Source organism: Oncorhynchus mykiss, chromosome 22, assembly GCF_013265735.2.
Source record: "Oncorhynchus mykiss isolate Arlee chromosome 22, USDA_OmykA_1.1, whole genome shotgun sequence".
In the NCBI taxonomy this organism is placed as follows: domain Eukaryota; kingdom Metazoa; phylum Chordata; class Actinopteri; order Salmoniformes; family Salmonidae; genus Oncorhynchus; species Oncorhynchus mykiss.
In genome coordinates this window covers 18,504,835-18,522,500 of record NC_048586.1, presented here as the reverse complement: position 1 = coordinate 18,522,500, position 17,666 = coordinate 18,504,835, and the positions used below count along the sequence as shown (strand labels likewise).

The 17,666-nt window shown below is 41.7% G+C and overlaps 1 protein-coding gene across 1 annotated transcript in view; it reads left to right on the top strand.

The window, feature by feature from the left end:
- Positions 1–14,498, top strand: part of wnt10a (wingless-type MMTV integration site family, member 10a) — an 18,065-nt gene extending 3,567 nt beyond the window's left edge. The window contains exons 3-4 of the mRNA XM_021579180.2: positions 3,268–3,641; positions 12,546–14,498. Of these exons, the coding sequence (XP_021434855.1) occupies positions 3,268–3,641; positions 12,546–13,016 (845 nt within the window). The 3' untranslated portion in view covers positions 13,017–14,498. The remainder of the gene's footprint in view (positions 1–3,267; positions 3,642–12,545) is intronic.
- The last annotated feature ends 3,168 nt before the right edge of the window (positions 14,499–17,666 follow it).

Sequence of the window (17,666 nt, the reverse complement as noted above, 5' to 3'; positions counted from 1 at the left end):
CGTGTGTGCGTGCCTGCATGCGTGTGTACGTGCGTGTACGTGCGTGTGCATGTGCGTGAATAGGGGATGATCAATGAAACATCATTGACTATATCTTATGTATCTAAACACAGCATTTCCAAAAACGGCAGATGTCAGATATGGAGTTGAAATGTTTTCAATTTTTGGTTTGCATCCCAATATTACACTTTATATACATCACAGAAGACTGAAATATAACATTTGACAAAGAAAAAATCTGATTTTTGTAGTTAAAAAAATAAATATCTTTATTCATTATGAAATCCACCCATGAGGCCAAAGATGGCACTTTTGGTCATCGACTGCATGAAAGGGCTACGATCCAAAATATTATGACAATCACTGAAAGATAAGACTCTCTGTTTCCCTCTGCAATCGCCAGAGGGGGGGGGGATCAAAGAAGATCATACAAGATCATACAAGAAGATCATACAAAATTATGACCTGAATACTTCCCAATACCTTTCTGATGCATTTCAATACTGTCAAAAGTACTGTCAGACTGATTTGTAATAGACTGTCATAGCCCCCAATTAAAAAAGTAAACATTGGCCGTTGATTCCATCATTTTTTTTTTACATGGTGGGGTCATAAAATTCTATGGGGAATCAAAATGGGGTCGCGGACCAAAAAAGTTTGGGAAGCCTAAACCCTTTGGATGCTGTTCTTTTAGCCATGGTAGCACTTCTTTTTTTGAACATGTTTTGTGAATAGTGCAAATTTCAGACATTACCGGCTCACATCTGATTGAACAGTGCAGTACAGTTTTTCATTAATCATGTGCTCCATCTAAGGTTTAACAAAAACAATCTCCATTCAACTGGAGTCATGGCCAGTTTAGGACTTGGGTCTGAGCATCTCTATTTTTTAAATGTTTTTATTTTTTGTAGTACTTTTAACCCCTTTTTCTCCCCAATTTCGTGATCTCCAATTGGTAGTTACAGTCTTGTCCCATCACTGCAACTCCCATACGGACTCGGAAGAGGCGAAGGCCTCGGGAAAGTCGAAGAACTCAGGTCTGTAGTGACGCATCAAGCACTGCGATGCAATGCCTTAGACTGCTGCACCACTCGGGAGGCCGAACTGAGCATCTCTACAATGGTGACAAATAGGGCTGTTTGGCTGTAAGATTTGGAATCAAACTGTAAGATTTGGAATCAAACTGTAAGCTTTAAAGGGCAAATCAGCAGTTGAAACAATCTCAAATCGTTTATCCTGCCCCTGTTTCGGTAAAAATCTGAAGGTTGGGTCTGGAGAAATGCAACCATTCTCAAGTTCATAGACAGAGGTATGGATGCAAGGACTGACCATCCATGACATCAGTTATAGTTTTAACCATGTTTTGAGGCTATAGTGTTTATTAACATTTCATTTGTTTACAAACATTTAAGCAAAACAACCCTATTCTTTGGGTTCTGATCGGGTATGCCAGTTTAACTAAGCTCATGAGGCTTAGTTATATTATTCAAGAAACAATGGGTACATATCACTAATTAAGTCCAAAAATGGATGTCTCAACTGCGGATTTCCCCATTAAAGTCTTGAATTTAACAATTTATTTGACATATTCTAAACATGTTTGTTTAATAACACAACATTTCTCTTCAGTGAGTTATTCTGAGAAGGGATGGTTTTACAGGAACTCAGCGAGTCATGGTTGCAGGCTATTAAGTCTGACGGGCACTAAGGAGAGTACAGTATAGACAGATACTCTGTATGTTACCCTGTTACCCTGTAAATGGGGAGCACTGGACAGAGAAAGTCTAGGCCCATTAACTTGGTGTAACAATGTTAAGATTCTCTAGCACAACTGGAGAAAAACCCTCAGAATCACCTTACACACGTGTGGATCCACTGTCAAAGATGTGTGGAATTATTACATATGTATATATAGTACGTGGGACAGGTCCCTGCCCTAGGCATAAGAAACATAAGCTAGTGGTCTAGTTACAATTTGGACTTAAATCGTCTTGAAAATGGCTGACATGAATTTTTACGAATAATGTGCAAATATTGTACATTCCAGGTGTGCAAAGCTCTTAGAAACTTACCCAGAAAGACTCACATCTGTAATAGCTGCAAAATGTGAATCTAACATGTATTGACTCAGGGGTGAGAATACTTATAAACATTTAGATTTTTTTTGTATTTCAATTTCAATAAATGTGCAAAAATGTCTAGAAACGCATTCACTTTGTCATCATGGGGTACTGTGTGTAGATGGGTGAGCAGAAAAATATATTTCATCCATTTTGAATTCAGGCTGTAACACAACACAATGTGGAATGAGTCAAGGGGTATGAACACTTTCTGAAGGCACTGTACAGTATGTGTATTCACAATCCCCTTCTCCAAAGAGATTACAAATTTACCTAGCTCTTATCAATAGCTCTTATCAATTTATAAATGACAGTACATGGAGAATGCTGTTATTTCTATCGCGAAAAAGTAAAGAAGATGCTTTTTGGAACCGGCAGGTTCCCTCGACCTTATCCATGGGATCTTTGTGCGTTAAGGTGCTGGAACTATGAGATAATGAAATCAAGGTCAGAACACAGTATATCTGTAGACACACCACTGCTACACCTTCATTTCTTTGATCTCCGCCTCGAACGAATAGCGGTTGAATAGCACGCTGCTCTCATGCTTAGGTTCAAGGTCAGAATATGCATAGAGAGAAAAATGCATAAAAAGGGAAATGCCTTCCATTTACCCGTGCTTAACTTGAATCAGAATCCCCCCCCCTCCCCCCATTTGAAATGGCAGGCAGATCAAACGGCTGCCAACAGTAGCCAGGCTAATTGTAAACATGCCGGAGAGCTCAATAAAGCGAGAGCTTTGAAGGGGATTAACAAAACGGTGCTCATATATTCTGCACCATCATCGGCCACTTCCATCCCTGCTTATGATCACTGTCAGATCCTTGTGTTGAAAGGATGGTTGATGGTGGGGGTCTGTTCACTTTCAGCCTCTGAGCCTGGAGACATACAAGTGTTTGGGATTAATTGCTATTGTCCCAGATGTTTCTCTGCCTCTGTTGTGCGGCACGGCGGGGGTTCATACTGGTACTGCAGGCTCATTGGACCTCTCCTCAGCTCAACAGATAGTCATCTACTGCACTGTACTGTATATGCAGTAGGAATCAAATGGTCTACAGAAGGATCCTATCTCGATCTTAAACATGACCCCTTGTTTTTTTCTCTCCCCTCCACTCCCCCCCCCCCCCCCACACACACACACCCCCAGGTTTCCGTGAGAGTGCTTTTGCATACGCCATCGCAGCGGCGGGCGTAGTCCACGCCGTGTCCAACGCCTGCTCCATGGGGAAGCTGAAGGCGTGCGGCTGTGATGAGAAGCGGAGAGGCGACGAGGAGGCCTTCCGCGTCAAACTGAACCGGCTGCAACTGGAGGCCATACACCGCGGGAAGGGCATGGTGCACGGTGTCATGGAGCACTTCCCTGCAGATCTGCCCGGGTCTCAGGACTCCTGGGAGTGGGGAGGCTGCAGCCCCGATGTGGACTTTGGGGAGAAGTTCTCCCGGGACTTCCTGGATTCGCGCGAGACCTACAAGGACATCCATGCCAGGATGAGGCTCCACAACAACAGAGTTGGCAGGCAGGTGAGAGGAGGCGTTTCAGCTACTGAAGGGCGCTGTTTGGGGGTGGTGGGAGTTATGACTGTGTAGAGGGGATTACAGTACAGCTCTCTTCTCTCTAGAGAAAATACTATTTGAGAAGGTCCGGTCACACAAATTTGCTAGGTGGCAAGGTCTGAATGCGCAGTAACAAACCCCCACCTTGCAACCCATGCGATCCCAAACTTTTCAAACCGTTCACACCCCTCTTGTTGGTAGAGAGTAATTGCTAATTTCCTGCAATTGTGCCCATTTCGCCACGTATAATGTATTTTCATATGATACCAAGCGTCAACGTCCGACTGAGTTCCAATTTATTTTTTATTTTTTAGCCGGGATCCGCGGTCCGTATTGACCCCGTTCTCTGGGTCTGGATCCGCCTGTGGACCATCTGTTGAGTATCGAGGACTTAGTTTGTGGGGGTCCATAGGGCTATGGTCAAAAGCAGTGCACTTAGATCACCATTTGGGACACACTCTTAGTTCACTGAGGATTTTTTTAAATGGAAAAGACACATTAATGCAGGTACAAAATGAGAGGATTACGACTCGAGTCCTAACGATAACGTCATTTTGAGGCACATGCTCTGATTTTATTGGCTCGGTTGTCAGTAGTGACCTATCAATACAGATTACTCACTGATTTCTCCACATGATGCAATTGCCTTGCATCTGTGTTCTTTTGAGCCAGGCTTCCTCTCCCACTTAGTTCGTAATCAGGCAGTTGTAGCCTACAATAACAACCATGGAAGCAGCTGCGTATGTTGTTTGAAAGTATTCATACTTTTAGTATGGTTTTTCAGATATCAATATAGGAAATCGTTAATGGATTGATATGAAATAAATGTCATAGCTCACACTTATTGGCAATGAAGGTGTCTGCACCACCCCTCACCATATACATTTTCCTATCATTATTACGTTTCAAAGCAAGATGCCTAATTATGTGGACAACATAGGCAGTTCTCATGTCTATGTGATCTTGCAATTTGTGCATGCTCAGTTGAATCTACTTATGTGTTCCTTTGGGCAGTGTAGCATTTGGCTAATAAAGAAGCTTGGTTATGATGGCCATATAGCAGTGGTTTGGAATTAGAACGTAAACATTGACAGTTTCCGTCTAAAAAAACATGGTTATCCTTAACTCTAGTTTAATTTGGCTGATGTTATGATACCATAAGTGATCAAGTGAATAACATTAGTATGCCATTCCACAGGTATTTTCCCAGCATATAGTTGATTTCATGGACAGATGCTTGGGGTTGCCATGGTGTTATTGGTCTGGTGTTAGACTAATTGGATAATATGAGTCAGATTTGTGTTGCTCCAGATGACAGGAAGAGTAGCAGGAGCATGGGATTGGTTTAGGGTTAGTCAAGTATGTTTTATGAAATAAGCAGAGAAGAGAAAGTGCCCAAATAGGAATGAGTTAACAATAGAAATGTTGATATACTACAGTTACTACGTACCACTCCTTCTCCTACTCCTACTGCTTCTACTACTACTACTACTACTACTACTACTGCTACTACTACTACTACTACTACTACTACTACTACTGCTACTGCTACTGCTACTGCTACTGCTACTACCACTGCTACTGCTACTGCTACTACTACTACTACTACTACTGCTACTACTACTACTACTACTACTACTGCTACTGCTACTGCTACTGCTACTACCACTGCTACTGCTACTGCTACTACTACTACTACTACTACTGCTACTACTACTACTACTACTACTACTACTACTACTACTGCTACTGCTACTGCTACTGCTACTGCTACTGCTACTACCACTGCTACTGCTACTGCTACTACTACTGCTTCTACTACTACTACTACTACTACTACTACTACTGCTACTGCTACTGCTACTGCTACTGCTACTGCTACTACCACTGCTACTGCTACTACCACTGCTACTGCTACTGCTTCTACTACTACTACTACTACTACTACTGCTACTACTACTGCTTCTACTACTACTACTACTACTACTACTACTACTACTACTGCTACTGCTACTGCTACTGCTACTGCTACTGCTACTACTACTGCTTCTACTACTACTACTACTACTACTACTACTACTACTACTGCTACTGCTACTGCTACTGCTACTACCACTGCTACTGCTACTGCTACTACCACTGCGACTACTACTGCTACTGCTACTGCTTCTACTACTACTACTACTACTACTACTACTACTACTACTACTACTACTGCTACTACTACTGCTTCTACTACTACTACTACTACTACTACTACTGCTACTATTACTACTACTACTACTACTACTACTACTACTGCTACTGCTCCTGCTACTACTACTACTACTACTACTACTGCTCCTTCCCTTACTGCTACCACTACTACTACTACTACTACTACTCCTACTGCTACTGCTACTCCTTCCACTACTGCTACCACTACTACTACTACTACTACTATTAATATTGTTATTACTACTACTACTACTACTACTATTAATATTACTATTACTACTACTATTGCTATTACTACTACAACTCCTACTCCTACTCCTACCGCTACAGCTCCTTCTCCTACTGTTGTTACTATTACTACTACTACTGCTGCTACTACTACTACTACTACTACTACTGCTACTGCTCCTGCTACTACTACTACTACTACTACTGCTCCTTCCCTTACTGCTACCACTACTACTACTACTACTACTCCTACTGCTACTGCTACTCCTTCCACTACTGCTACCACTACTACTACTACTACTACTATTAATATTGTTATTACTACTACTACTACTACTACTACTACTGCTGCTACTACTACTACTACTACTACTACTATTACTACTACTACTATTAATATTACTATTAATACAACTACTACTATAACTATTACTACTACTATTACTATTACTACTACTCATGCTCCTGCTCCTGTTACTACTGCTGCTGCTACTATTACTACTACTACCACTACTACTACCTATTGTTACTGTAGATGATCACTCCCAGGCAGCACTGCTGCCATACACAAAAAGTAGCAGTAAATTCCACATTGTTCAACGCTTCCTCCTGAGTAATTTGGTCTTGTATCTTTTCATCCGTTTACTTCGGGTTTCCTTGATTATTCAGACAAAACACAAATGTGGAGTTACTCAGCCAAGGAAAGAGGGAGAGAGAGACTCAGAGGATTGTCCTGCTTTTCATGTGCAGCAGGGCTGGCAATAAAGCCATGCTCTGCCCAACACAGTGACCCATCTGTGTGTCCATAGCATAGGCACAATGAGCCATAAAATGATTTGCTTCTTGGCCAGTGATACACTATAAAATCAGATGACATACATTGAAAAAAAACGAACGTCATTTCTAAATCAACAGTCAAGTTAATCCTCTTAACAATTTCAGAGTTTCTATGTTACGTACTACAAGGCTAATGTTGTTAGTTGGATGACAAGACCGATGATATATGATCATTGTTACACCCCTTTGTTTTAGGAAGTTGCAGTGTTATGACAAAAGTATGTCAAGGTAGGGAAGATAGAGAGGCGTAGCTAGCTACTGACTTTTTGATCTATTTGACAATCAGGGTGATAAGTTGCAGGGAAGATTCATAGTTTGGGCACATTGAAGCTCTGTTTTTGACAAGAGGCCTATTTGGCAACAATAGCTGGTTGTGCTAGAAACGTACCTGCTGCTACTGGGAAATGCTTTGAAACTGACAAAACCGCTTTTGGAGACAGTTTCTTGAAGGAGAGCCAAGAAAACCGGAACTATTAACATATGCATTGGTTGAAACAAAAGCTATCCAAGCTGATATCCAATTACCCTGTCCAACAGTTGCAACTGTGTAATTAACAGGAAGTTTATCATCAAATGTATTTCAGTATGGCACAATTGCATTTTGCTGGAATGTATATGCAGTTTAAAGTGAGCAGTTTTAATGAACTCAATGTACATTATCTGACCTGTGTTTTGATACAGATTTGACCAGAGTTGCGTTCAAAGCTGCAGTCTGTGCATCTGCTAGTCGTCACTCAGGTCAGGCTGCACAATGCTCTGGGTATGCGGAGTGCAGTTCTCTTAGCACACTTCATATATCAATGCTTCAATGAGTTCTAAGCTCGGAGGAGAAAACAACTGAAGGTGCAAATTAAATATACTAAAGCAGTGTACAGAGACATCAGAGGTACAGTATGACTCATGGAGTTATGCATCATTAGGAGAACACAGCCAGAGCAGCACCTTGATAACTTCAAACAGAGCAGAAAGCCCCCCCCCCGAAATCAAAATGAAAACACTGACAGGTGAGGTCTCAAATAATACCTCCCCTCCTCCACCTCCCCCAACCCCCCCCCCCCCCCCCCCCTTAAAAAGGAGCTGTCTTTTATAGAGGAATGTGGCGGTTTTAGTGGGGTATACATGTCGCCTCATGCCCACCCTCTGGTTGTCACGACGTTCAGTCTTGTTAAAAGCTCTAATTAGTGGCTGTTGGCTCTTTGGAAACAGATGTTTAAACACAGCGAAAGATTTTAGACATCAAACACGACGGAAAGTAGAAAGAGATTCGCCCTTCCTTCCCCCCAAATACAGATTTCAGAGAAGTTGATCAGGGGAGAAATGTCCCAGAAAAAAAATCATTTTTTTTTAACCAAAGCACATCCCTCTCATTCCAACAATTTTCTCTGAGTTAATTTTAAGCAAATGTTTAGTGTACAGCACTGTGTTGTGTATCATTACTGATGATTGATTGGAACATGGTTTTCGAGATTCCCTCGGCATGATTAAATGTTTACGGTGTCTGTCGATAACATGGAAACATTTGCAAGGGTAGTAAAATTCCTTTCACTTACATTTTCATTGGAATCCCTCAATTTGACCTGCACAGCCCCAACAAATGATGGCATTTATTTCACCTAGCATGTCTGTATGCCCAGCTACGAGCAGTGTGCCTGGAAGTAGATATTAGCGCTCTGCTTTTATGTTGTATATTTCGATTTAATGAGGTCTCTCTCTCGCTCGTATGTAAGCAGAGCTTATTACACATTGACAGGGCCTTGTGACTGCTTGGTCTGGCCTTTATGAAGCCTTTACGGTGGCCTGTTGGATCTCCATTAGAGAGTTGTAGCATCTAAGGAGAGGGAGCATTCCATTGGGCCGGCAGTGGATACAGTTTCCCCACCCTGGACTAGGGTCTCACAGGGGGCACCACCACCTCAAATGCTCAACACTGTTTAAGGCACAGCATGTGGAAGCTATCGATGTAATGACGTTTTATTCAAGGGCCCAAATTGGATCTGTGAATGTCGTGTACAATTAACTGAGAGTAAGACTGCATGTGCTTGTTGTGTAGTGAACGGTTTTTCATTAGATTGTTACTTTAAGATTAAATCATTGTTCACTGTCGGTTATTGTGTGGCCACGTTTGAATCGTTCTTTTGATGACGTGTTTAAATGACTTACTTGGATGCTGAAACTTAATGCGTTGTGGGTTTGTTTATATTCTTTGAATTCTTGGCTTTGTGTCCCTTTATGGCTGTTATTACATGTCTTCGAAATGAACTACATAAAGCAGTGTGCAATGTTGCGTTGTTCGTAAAAAAAAAACGGACGTTTGACATTCCAGGACAGATTTATCTCCCACAAATATCTAAGTCATAACCCACAGGATGTAGCTAAGTTCATAACTTAACGTCATATTTGCTAAACATTGAGTCATTATAGTACTCTAAATCTCATTGAAGATAGACAACATACCAGTAACAATCCACAAACAAGACAGTCAACAGAAGTCATTTAGGCCTAACATTTTAAAAGACTATTCAATGAAAATAATTATGACACAATAAGGATGAGAGGAATAGGGGATTAAGCACGATGGCAATATAAAACAGACACACCATTGATAGAGGAAGGAACATGGTTTGCGTCCCAAACGCCACTAAATAGGGAATAGGAAGCCATTTGCGATGCAAACATAGCGAAGTGTTTAAGTGCTCTGTACACCATGTAATACCTAGTATTGCCTGTGGTCCTAATCTGCTACCAATATGTCTTATTTGATCTCAGTCTGGGGCTGGTTTATAGAGGAGTCTGTCTCACTCTTCCCCAATTAAAACAGCCCAGATGTGTGTTTTTAACGGTGGTCTGCCAATGAATTTGAGGGCAATTACTTCTATAGAAGTTTTTTCCCCCCCTTTGCATAACTACAATGCTAGTTTATAAGACCTACATATGTAGTCCACAGTTTTCATTGAGACTGACAGTCAAAGTGCTGAGACAGAGGCCTTGGAGGATATGACCATGTGTAGTTAAACATGAACATCTCCTCATACAGTATAAGAGGGTATTCAAATAAAGAAAAGGGGTTCTTCGGCTGTCCCCACGGGACAACACTTTGAAGAATCCTTTTAGGTTCCGTGTAGGACCTAATGTGTAAAGGATTCTACATGGAACCCAAAAGAGGTTCTACCTGGAACCCAAAAGGGTTTCTTTAAAGGGTTATCCTATGGAGACAGCCAAAGAATCCTTGTATGCAGTTTTTTTCTAAGACGATACAGTTGTAATACCGAGGTACCAGTCTTTGCTAAATATTGTAAGTATTGTTTGTTTATATCTGACAGTTACCATGTATAATATGCTTTGTGAACATGAGGGAGTATTGTGTGAATACACTGTAGAGTGAGACCTGTACAAGACAGGCAGTATTAGCAGTGTAATGAGTCTATGGTTGCATTCAAAATGGCACCGTATTCCCTATATATACTGTATATCCCATAGATCATAGGGCTTTAGTCAAAAGTAGTGCACTACATAGGGAATAGGGCGCCATTTGGGGCGCAGCCTAGGAGATGCTAATCAGTGGATGGCAGACACAGACACGACCATCAGATAGTTCCTGTACTCTGCTCTCTGTTCTCCCCTCTAGGCCTGTCTAGCCTCTGGGCCTATGAGTGAGATTCTATAACCCAGTCAGTTCCGCTTCCAAAAGGGCACCATAAATCACTGCCATATCAGCGTCTCTCGTCAGGCAGTCACTTCCAGGAGAGCTCAGCTCGGCAGCGGCTCACACACTCTTCCTCCCGGTGCCACAGGCACACCCACGTCGACTCAGCTCATGCCCCCAGGTGCACCCTGGAGCACCACGGCTTGGAGGAAAGGGAACAATCTTCCTGATCTGATCATCATCACCGCAGTCATGTCAGAACAGGCCACTTATGGTAAGAGCAGGCAGGTCCCATTTCCTAAACTGTGACAGCTCTGAGGTTTTATGCCAGTTTTGGTTTCAGTCGTCTCTCGTTTGAGTGTGTCATTTTTGTGTCCCCCGCTTACAGGCTTCAGGATATTGCTTCGTCTAGATTTTTTTGTTGTAGTAAATAAAAAACCTACTAGTTAGACAGTTGATTATGAGAATTCATGAAAACAACTACAGTAGGGGAGACAATTAGACCGGCCAGTTCAGTGTGTATCTAAAGGGTTAAGTGGGTTACTGTTGCGTAATTACAGGGTGTATATATAGCCAGAAGGATGCAGTTCAGGGAAGTAAGTTGGTCTGATGTGAAAACGAAGCTTTAAAGGCCTGAAAGTATTTCCCCAGGTTTGTGATGGTGGTCTCTGATTGGGTTGTGATCGATAGTTGTTAGCTTCGGCCCCAGTGAGATCAAGAGTGTTGTTTCTCTTTCACCGTCATTCCTAATGGATGACTCAAGTGGGTCCATTTATCACTCTCCCACTCTACCAATTCACACAGAATATCACTTTCTCTCTATTCAATGGGAACACATACGAGAGGCCCTGGAATGGAAACCCGCAGCGCGCAAACCCAAGCCTTAAAGAATTCATGCTCCTCCACAAAGTATATCTGCTTTTGGCAACTGTTCAAAATGACCTTTAGTCTTAGAGTGGCTACGACGAGCCCTCGGCTCAAACCGTCAGAGCGCTCTGTTGAATGGATCAGAACACAGCTGAATAATACAGTGGGTTTCGACTCGTTTCGACCGAGGGAAAACACGTTTCAGGGTCTCCTCACTCTTCATCAGATTCTATCTCAAAACAAAGAAAGAGAACCCAGTACATGAAATAGTGCAGCTTCATCTCAGCTCGTTTTAGCTCTGACTCACTCACACACTGTGGTAGTAGAAACATAATCCTTTAGCAATCGACAGACTAAACTTGACTTCTCTCAAAGGTTTTGAACGTCTTTGTGTGTGTGTGTGTGTGTGTCCCAGGGCAGCTACGTAGAGGCCTAGGAGAGAGTAGAATGTGGGAGTGCTGAAGGTGTGTGTTTGTTCTTTGCGCTGTTGATAGGGGTGGGTGTAGGAGCATCTGTCAGTGCTGAGGGTGGCCCCTTTTCCTGTTGGTAATTGGATCTAAAAGTTTATAACTCAGGCTGACAGATGAGTGCATTGTTGAGAAAATGGGAGGTCTGGGAGTGTGGGAGGGACATCCTCATTCGGGATGTGAACTTGGCATTGTCCTGAAAGAGCACTACTTCAGCACAGCTTCTTCGAGTCAGTTATTCCAGGCAAAACATCTCAATAGTAGGCTAGTGCTACCTACATACTTTTGATGCCTAAGTGGTCACTCAGCAATATGAAGCACCCACACACAGCCCATGTTAGGAGCAGGGGCCAGGATCAAGAGGAAGGGAGTTCCACCGCCTTAGAGTGAGAAATAGTTTAAATAGTGTATTTCAATAGAACATTACTGTAGAACACTTAAGCCAATTATTGTGGTGACAATTATGTGATAAATGTTAACAGCTGTGGAATGAAAGAGGAGTCTAATCACAGTCTAGTTCATTTGCCTAATTTGATGAGGGAACGTGTGTCCTACTGCAGAATGGGATGAAGGAGGATGTTAACATGCAGTTCCCTGTTCCTCTCTGTGCAGGTGGTGATGGACCACATGAGACGGAAATGCAAATGCCACGGGACATCAGGAAGTTGCCAACTGAAGACCTGCTGGCAAGTCACACCAGAGTTCAGGGTGGTAGGCTCGCTGCTCAAGGAGCGTTTCCACATCGCCACCCTCATCAAAGCCCACAACAGGAACACGGGCCAGCTGGAGCATGCCCACCACCCCACACACAGACGCAGATCCAACCTCAACGAGCTGGTTTACTTTGAGAAGTCCCCGGACTTCTGCGAGAGGGATCTGCGGTCCGACTCGGCCGGTACGCAAGGGAGGATCTGTAACAAGACGAGTCCAGAGATGGACAACTGTGAAAGTCTCTGCTGCGGGCGAGGACATAACATCTTACAGCAGACCCGCAGTGAACGATGCAACTGCAAGTTCCACTGGTGCTGTTACGTGGTCTGCGAAGAGTGTCGAATAACAGAGTGGGTCAGTGTCTGCAAATGAAGAAATGCAGAAATTCAATAATATACCTTTTCTAAAACAGGGAAAGACTGCAAAACACCCATTCCCTTTGCAGTGGACTGCCATTTCCATTAGTAGAATGGAACGCACGAAAACAAGACTGGAATATAGCCAGTTCAAAGAGGTGTACAATCAGAGTGTGCACAGCATGTGTCCAACCACCATAGTTCAGAGCATCTGGAGCTGCACTGCCCTTCATCTCAGAAAGTGTTTTTAGATTAAAGATAGTGAAATACTACGGACAATATTAATAACTGAGCACTCATGAATTTAAACTAGGTTTCTGAAAATGACAAATGGCTGATTTTGTTATCTATAGATGTAAAAAATAATAATAATAATAATAATAAAAATATATATATATCTGGGATTCCGGTAATTTAAGAAGAAGAAGAAAAACTAACAGCAAATATATGAAAGAAAGAGGTTGTTCCAGAATGTTATGTCTGCTCTTGTTTTATACTCAGAGCCACACGTTAATGATGTTAACTCATATGGGCTGTTTAGTAATGTTTCAGGTTACAAAATGTGCCAATTCAATATGTCAATCTGCAAAATGGCTACCATGTGCCTCAAAAAAAAAGTATATCTATCCATACTGGTAAAAAAAAAGAAAGGAAATGTGGACTATGTTGACGGTTGCGGGCGTCCGATTGCAAGGATGGAGTTGGGAAGACAGAGGGTCAAGTGATAGAGACATGAGTATAGTAATACAGAATGGACAGCCTGAGGGCAATGGTGGAGCTGACAATGAAAAGACTGGGCCAATTGGTCTGTGCTGCTCTTGGTACAGTTAGTAGTTGCAAACTCTGGTAATCTATAGCCCTACCTTCACACTACTAACTGTTACGATATAGTCCATGTAATAAAGCACTACAATTATCTCATAGGTTTGACTCAATTAAGTTTAAATGTTAGAAATCTATCGTAAAACCACCATTAGAATTTGTACAGATAAATCGTTAAAATTCAATGCAAATATATGGTTGTATATATCCTTGCTTGCCAATAGGTCCGTTGTTTGTCTGTGTTGTGTGTTTTATTCTGAAAAAGACTATTTCCCCATAGAATATATCAAAATGCATTTCATCAAATACCTTGTCAGTCAGGGTAAATTATTATGAGCAAAACACATTGTGTCTGTGTTTAAAAAACTGAAAATGTGTTACTGGTATATTGGCACAAGTTATTTTGATGCAGATTCGTAGTTTGCACATGCATTTTGTTCTGGAGAGGGTGTATTTTGGGGATATAACATAGCTATATGCAATTTGTTATAAATGTATTATTTTTCATGTTCGATGGTCATGGTTATTTTCTAAGTTATTTTATTTTTGTGGATCACTTAATATTTGTGAAGCAATAAAGAACTAAAGTATAAAAGGGAATTTAATGTGATGGAAAAATGAGAAAAGTACATTTATTTAAAAAATAAAGTGTCCAAATATATCTTGTCATGAGTCAGCAAGTTTGCCGGCAATGCACATCATCACGACTTGTTTGCCTTCCATAGACGTTTGCGTGCAGCACCACTGTGGCATCCTGGCTTAGTGATGCATTCTCAGTTCCCTCGTGTAGGATGAAGTTACCAAGTCAAGTGTAAGAATGTGAGAGATATGCTTTCAAAGTAAATAGATGTGCACTATTAATGTGCAAAGTCATACAGACCTTTTCGTATCTAAACGTACAAGCTGAGAAGAAAAGCTCTCCCTCTTTCCTGAGCTGTAGTAGTAGCTTGGCATCCAATACAACTTTCAGTGATTTTTTTTTTTTTTTGCTTTGGTGAGGACTGCTTGCACTGTGAGAACATGTTCTGCCTCAAAACCCTAGGTTGAAGTTTGACACGTATGTTTTGCAATCCGGACAGAGATATCCCCAGGCCTTCTGTCAGTCTACGGTGAGCCTCATCAGCAGCCAAATTGCAGCGAGCTGATCATTTCAGCCTTATATAAACAGGCAGAAAATGTACAAACAGTACACGTAGAAGATGATTTTAAGCTTCCCTTTGATAATTCCTTTTGTCTCTCATTCTTAAAAAAAAAAAAAAACCTGTGACATTGACATTTTGAATCATGAATAGGTATAATCATCCAGATAAATACTTGGTAAATATCAAATGACAAAGAAATGGACAGCAATTAATCATTGGCACTAACTGGTGCATGAATCCAGGTCTGGACTTGTGCAGTTCATTAGAAACATATCTCCTATTGGTCTTGAGTGTATATCCCAGTTATTCTAAGTTATTCTAAGTACCTAACATTAGTACCGAACATTATGTTGGTGATTGAGATTTTGATTTTTGATCCCATTGCATGAACTGGCAGGTGTGGTATTACACCTCTTTTATAAAAAATGAAAACCTCCTGATGCTGCAATAATTCATCGAGGACACACTGGACCCACAGTAAACACATACTCATCTTTGCACAAATTCACTGTCCAATAGTGCACCCTCTCGAGCATTTTCCAGTGAAATAGCAGAAAAACTTTCAACAGCATTTTAATCCGTGTTTTTAAACATCAGAAAACACTGTTGCCCGATGTCTGACCTTGGCGTATAGCACGTACATGCTCTGAATTAAAAAACATGAACTGTGTCACCAACCATATATTTAAAGAGTCGGCAAATTTAGGTGACCAAAAATGTAAGCAACTGAAAATGCTAGTACATTACTCTCCGCAAACAAGCGTTGCTCCTTGTGGTGTAAACGACAGCAGGAAAAGCCAGAAGTCATAAAGAAGGGCCGAGGAGAGCAGGCCTCAGAGCTAGCAGATGGGAAACAGGCAGTGCACAGCCATAGACTGATGGGAAATAGAAGTTCTCTGTGCATATTTCCCGAAGGGTGGATCGGTGAAGCAGATCCGGGGGACCAGTCCATACAAGCAAGGTACCAAACCGAGAGAGTACACACAACACGTGAACTTCTGAGCGAGTTTTTATTGCGAGAAGAAATGAGTCATTGTGATTTTCTTTGTTGACGTCCATAGTCAATAACCATAGCATGTCTATTGAACGTATTACATGAGTCATTCATGCTTGTTTGCCCATACACTAAGGAGGAATTATTATCACAAGAGACCCATTTCAAACTTGTTCTTCTAATTTCTCTTTTAATTGGATATCATTATTTTTGACACGAAGACCACATGTGAGCTCTGTTACGGGCATAGGATTACTGATCTCTTTGACATGTCTGAAATGAGCAAGCTCTGCTGAAGACTGACAAATTATGAACATACATGATTGATTTACTAGAATCCTTCAGAAAATGTAACCGTTTCTCTCATGTTTAGACATCCAGTGCATGACCTACCCACCATATCTGAGCACAGGTACGGTGTCCATATTAGGACAGACTCAGTAAACTCCTGCTGAGACTAAAGCCGCCCTAATATGAACGCCATACCAATGTACAGTACTGTGGCTACAGTGAAGGAGGAGATCAAGGGGCAGTAGTGTTCACTCTGCTCCTTGCTATCAGTACCATCAATCTGGGGAAAGGGCTTGGTGATTACCAGACCCATTGTTTACAGACACCCTTCCTATGGGCGGTCAGTGTGTAGTCCTGTCTGTGTGGCTGTACGGGGCCACGGGCCACCTCCTCTAGAGACCCATATTAGTTCGTAACGGAATGCCACACTGGCTATTCCAGTGACACAATGGTTAATCACAGATTAGGGTTGCAAAATTCCAGTAGATTTCCCCAAATTCACAGGTTTTCCAGAAATCCTTGCTGAATCTGCAAAAATCTTGTAAATGGACCATATGAACAATCCATAATTGAAAGTCAACCCCTGCAAACAGTTTTAGGATGTTGCCTCATGGTCCCCTGGAGGTTGTGTCTCGTTCCCAATTGGTCCCAGGGATGTCACCTGATGGCCGCAAAGAGACGTTCTCCCTCCCCAAGGCACGTGCACCCTAGTTTCATTACACATTACCCCTTGTTACTGTTGCCAAGTCCATCAAAGCCCTGATTGGTGGACCACTGATCCAGTCACAGCTCTTGGTCTTTTGGCAATGTTAGGGACACCCACAGTGCTTTTAAAATACAGTGTCTAACAGCTTACATATTTGACAAACATGATTACATTGTGTATATTTATAGTAAGTATTATTTAACATTTCCTCACCTGGAATTTGAACTCACAACCTCTTGGTCACAGTATTCTAATCTTCCTGCTACGCCACCATGTCTGTATCAATGACTGATTTCACATGTAGGCCTATTCCTATACTTTGCATTTCAAAGTAAATCTCAGTGCTGTTAAAAATATTATATTTATCGTAGTGATTCAGGAGGTACATTAAAAGAGAATAATATGCCTCACCAACATTAGACAATTATACTGAAAGCCCAAACTCAAAGTGCTGAAAATGGTCAATTAAATTGGTGAGAGAATAGTGAGATTAACTGATATCTAAAATAGCAATGCAGATGGCAGAGATGTATTGTAGGTAATGCATGTGTAGGGAACCAAACTTCTACAGACTTTGTGGTGCAGCAGAAAGAACAGCATGCCTTAATCCAGAAGTGAGGAGTTCAAATCCCAGGTGGGGTCAAATAGAAAAGTCAGTCTTGATCATGTAAAATGTAGTTCTCATTGATTTAAGATGTTTTACACTATGTT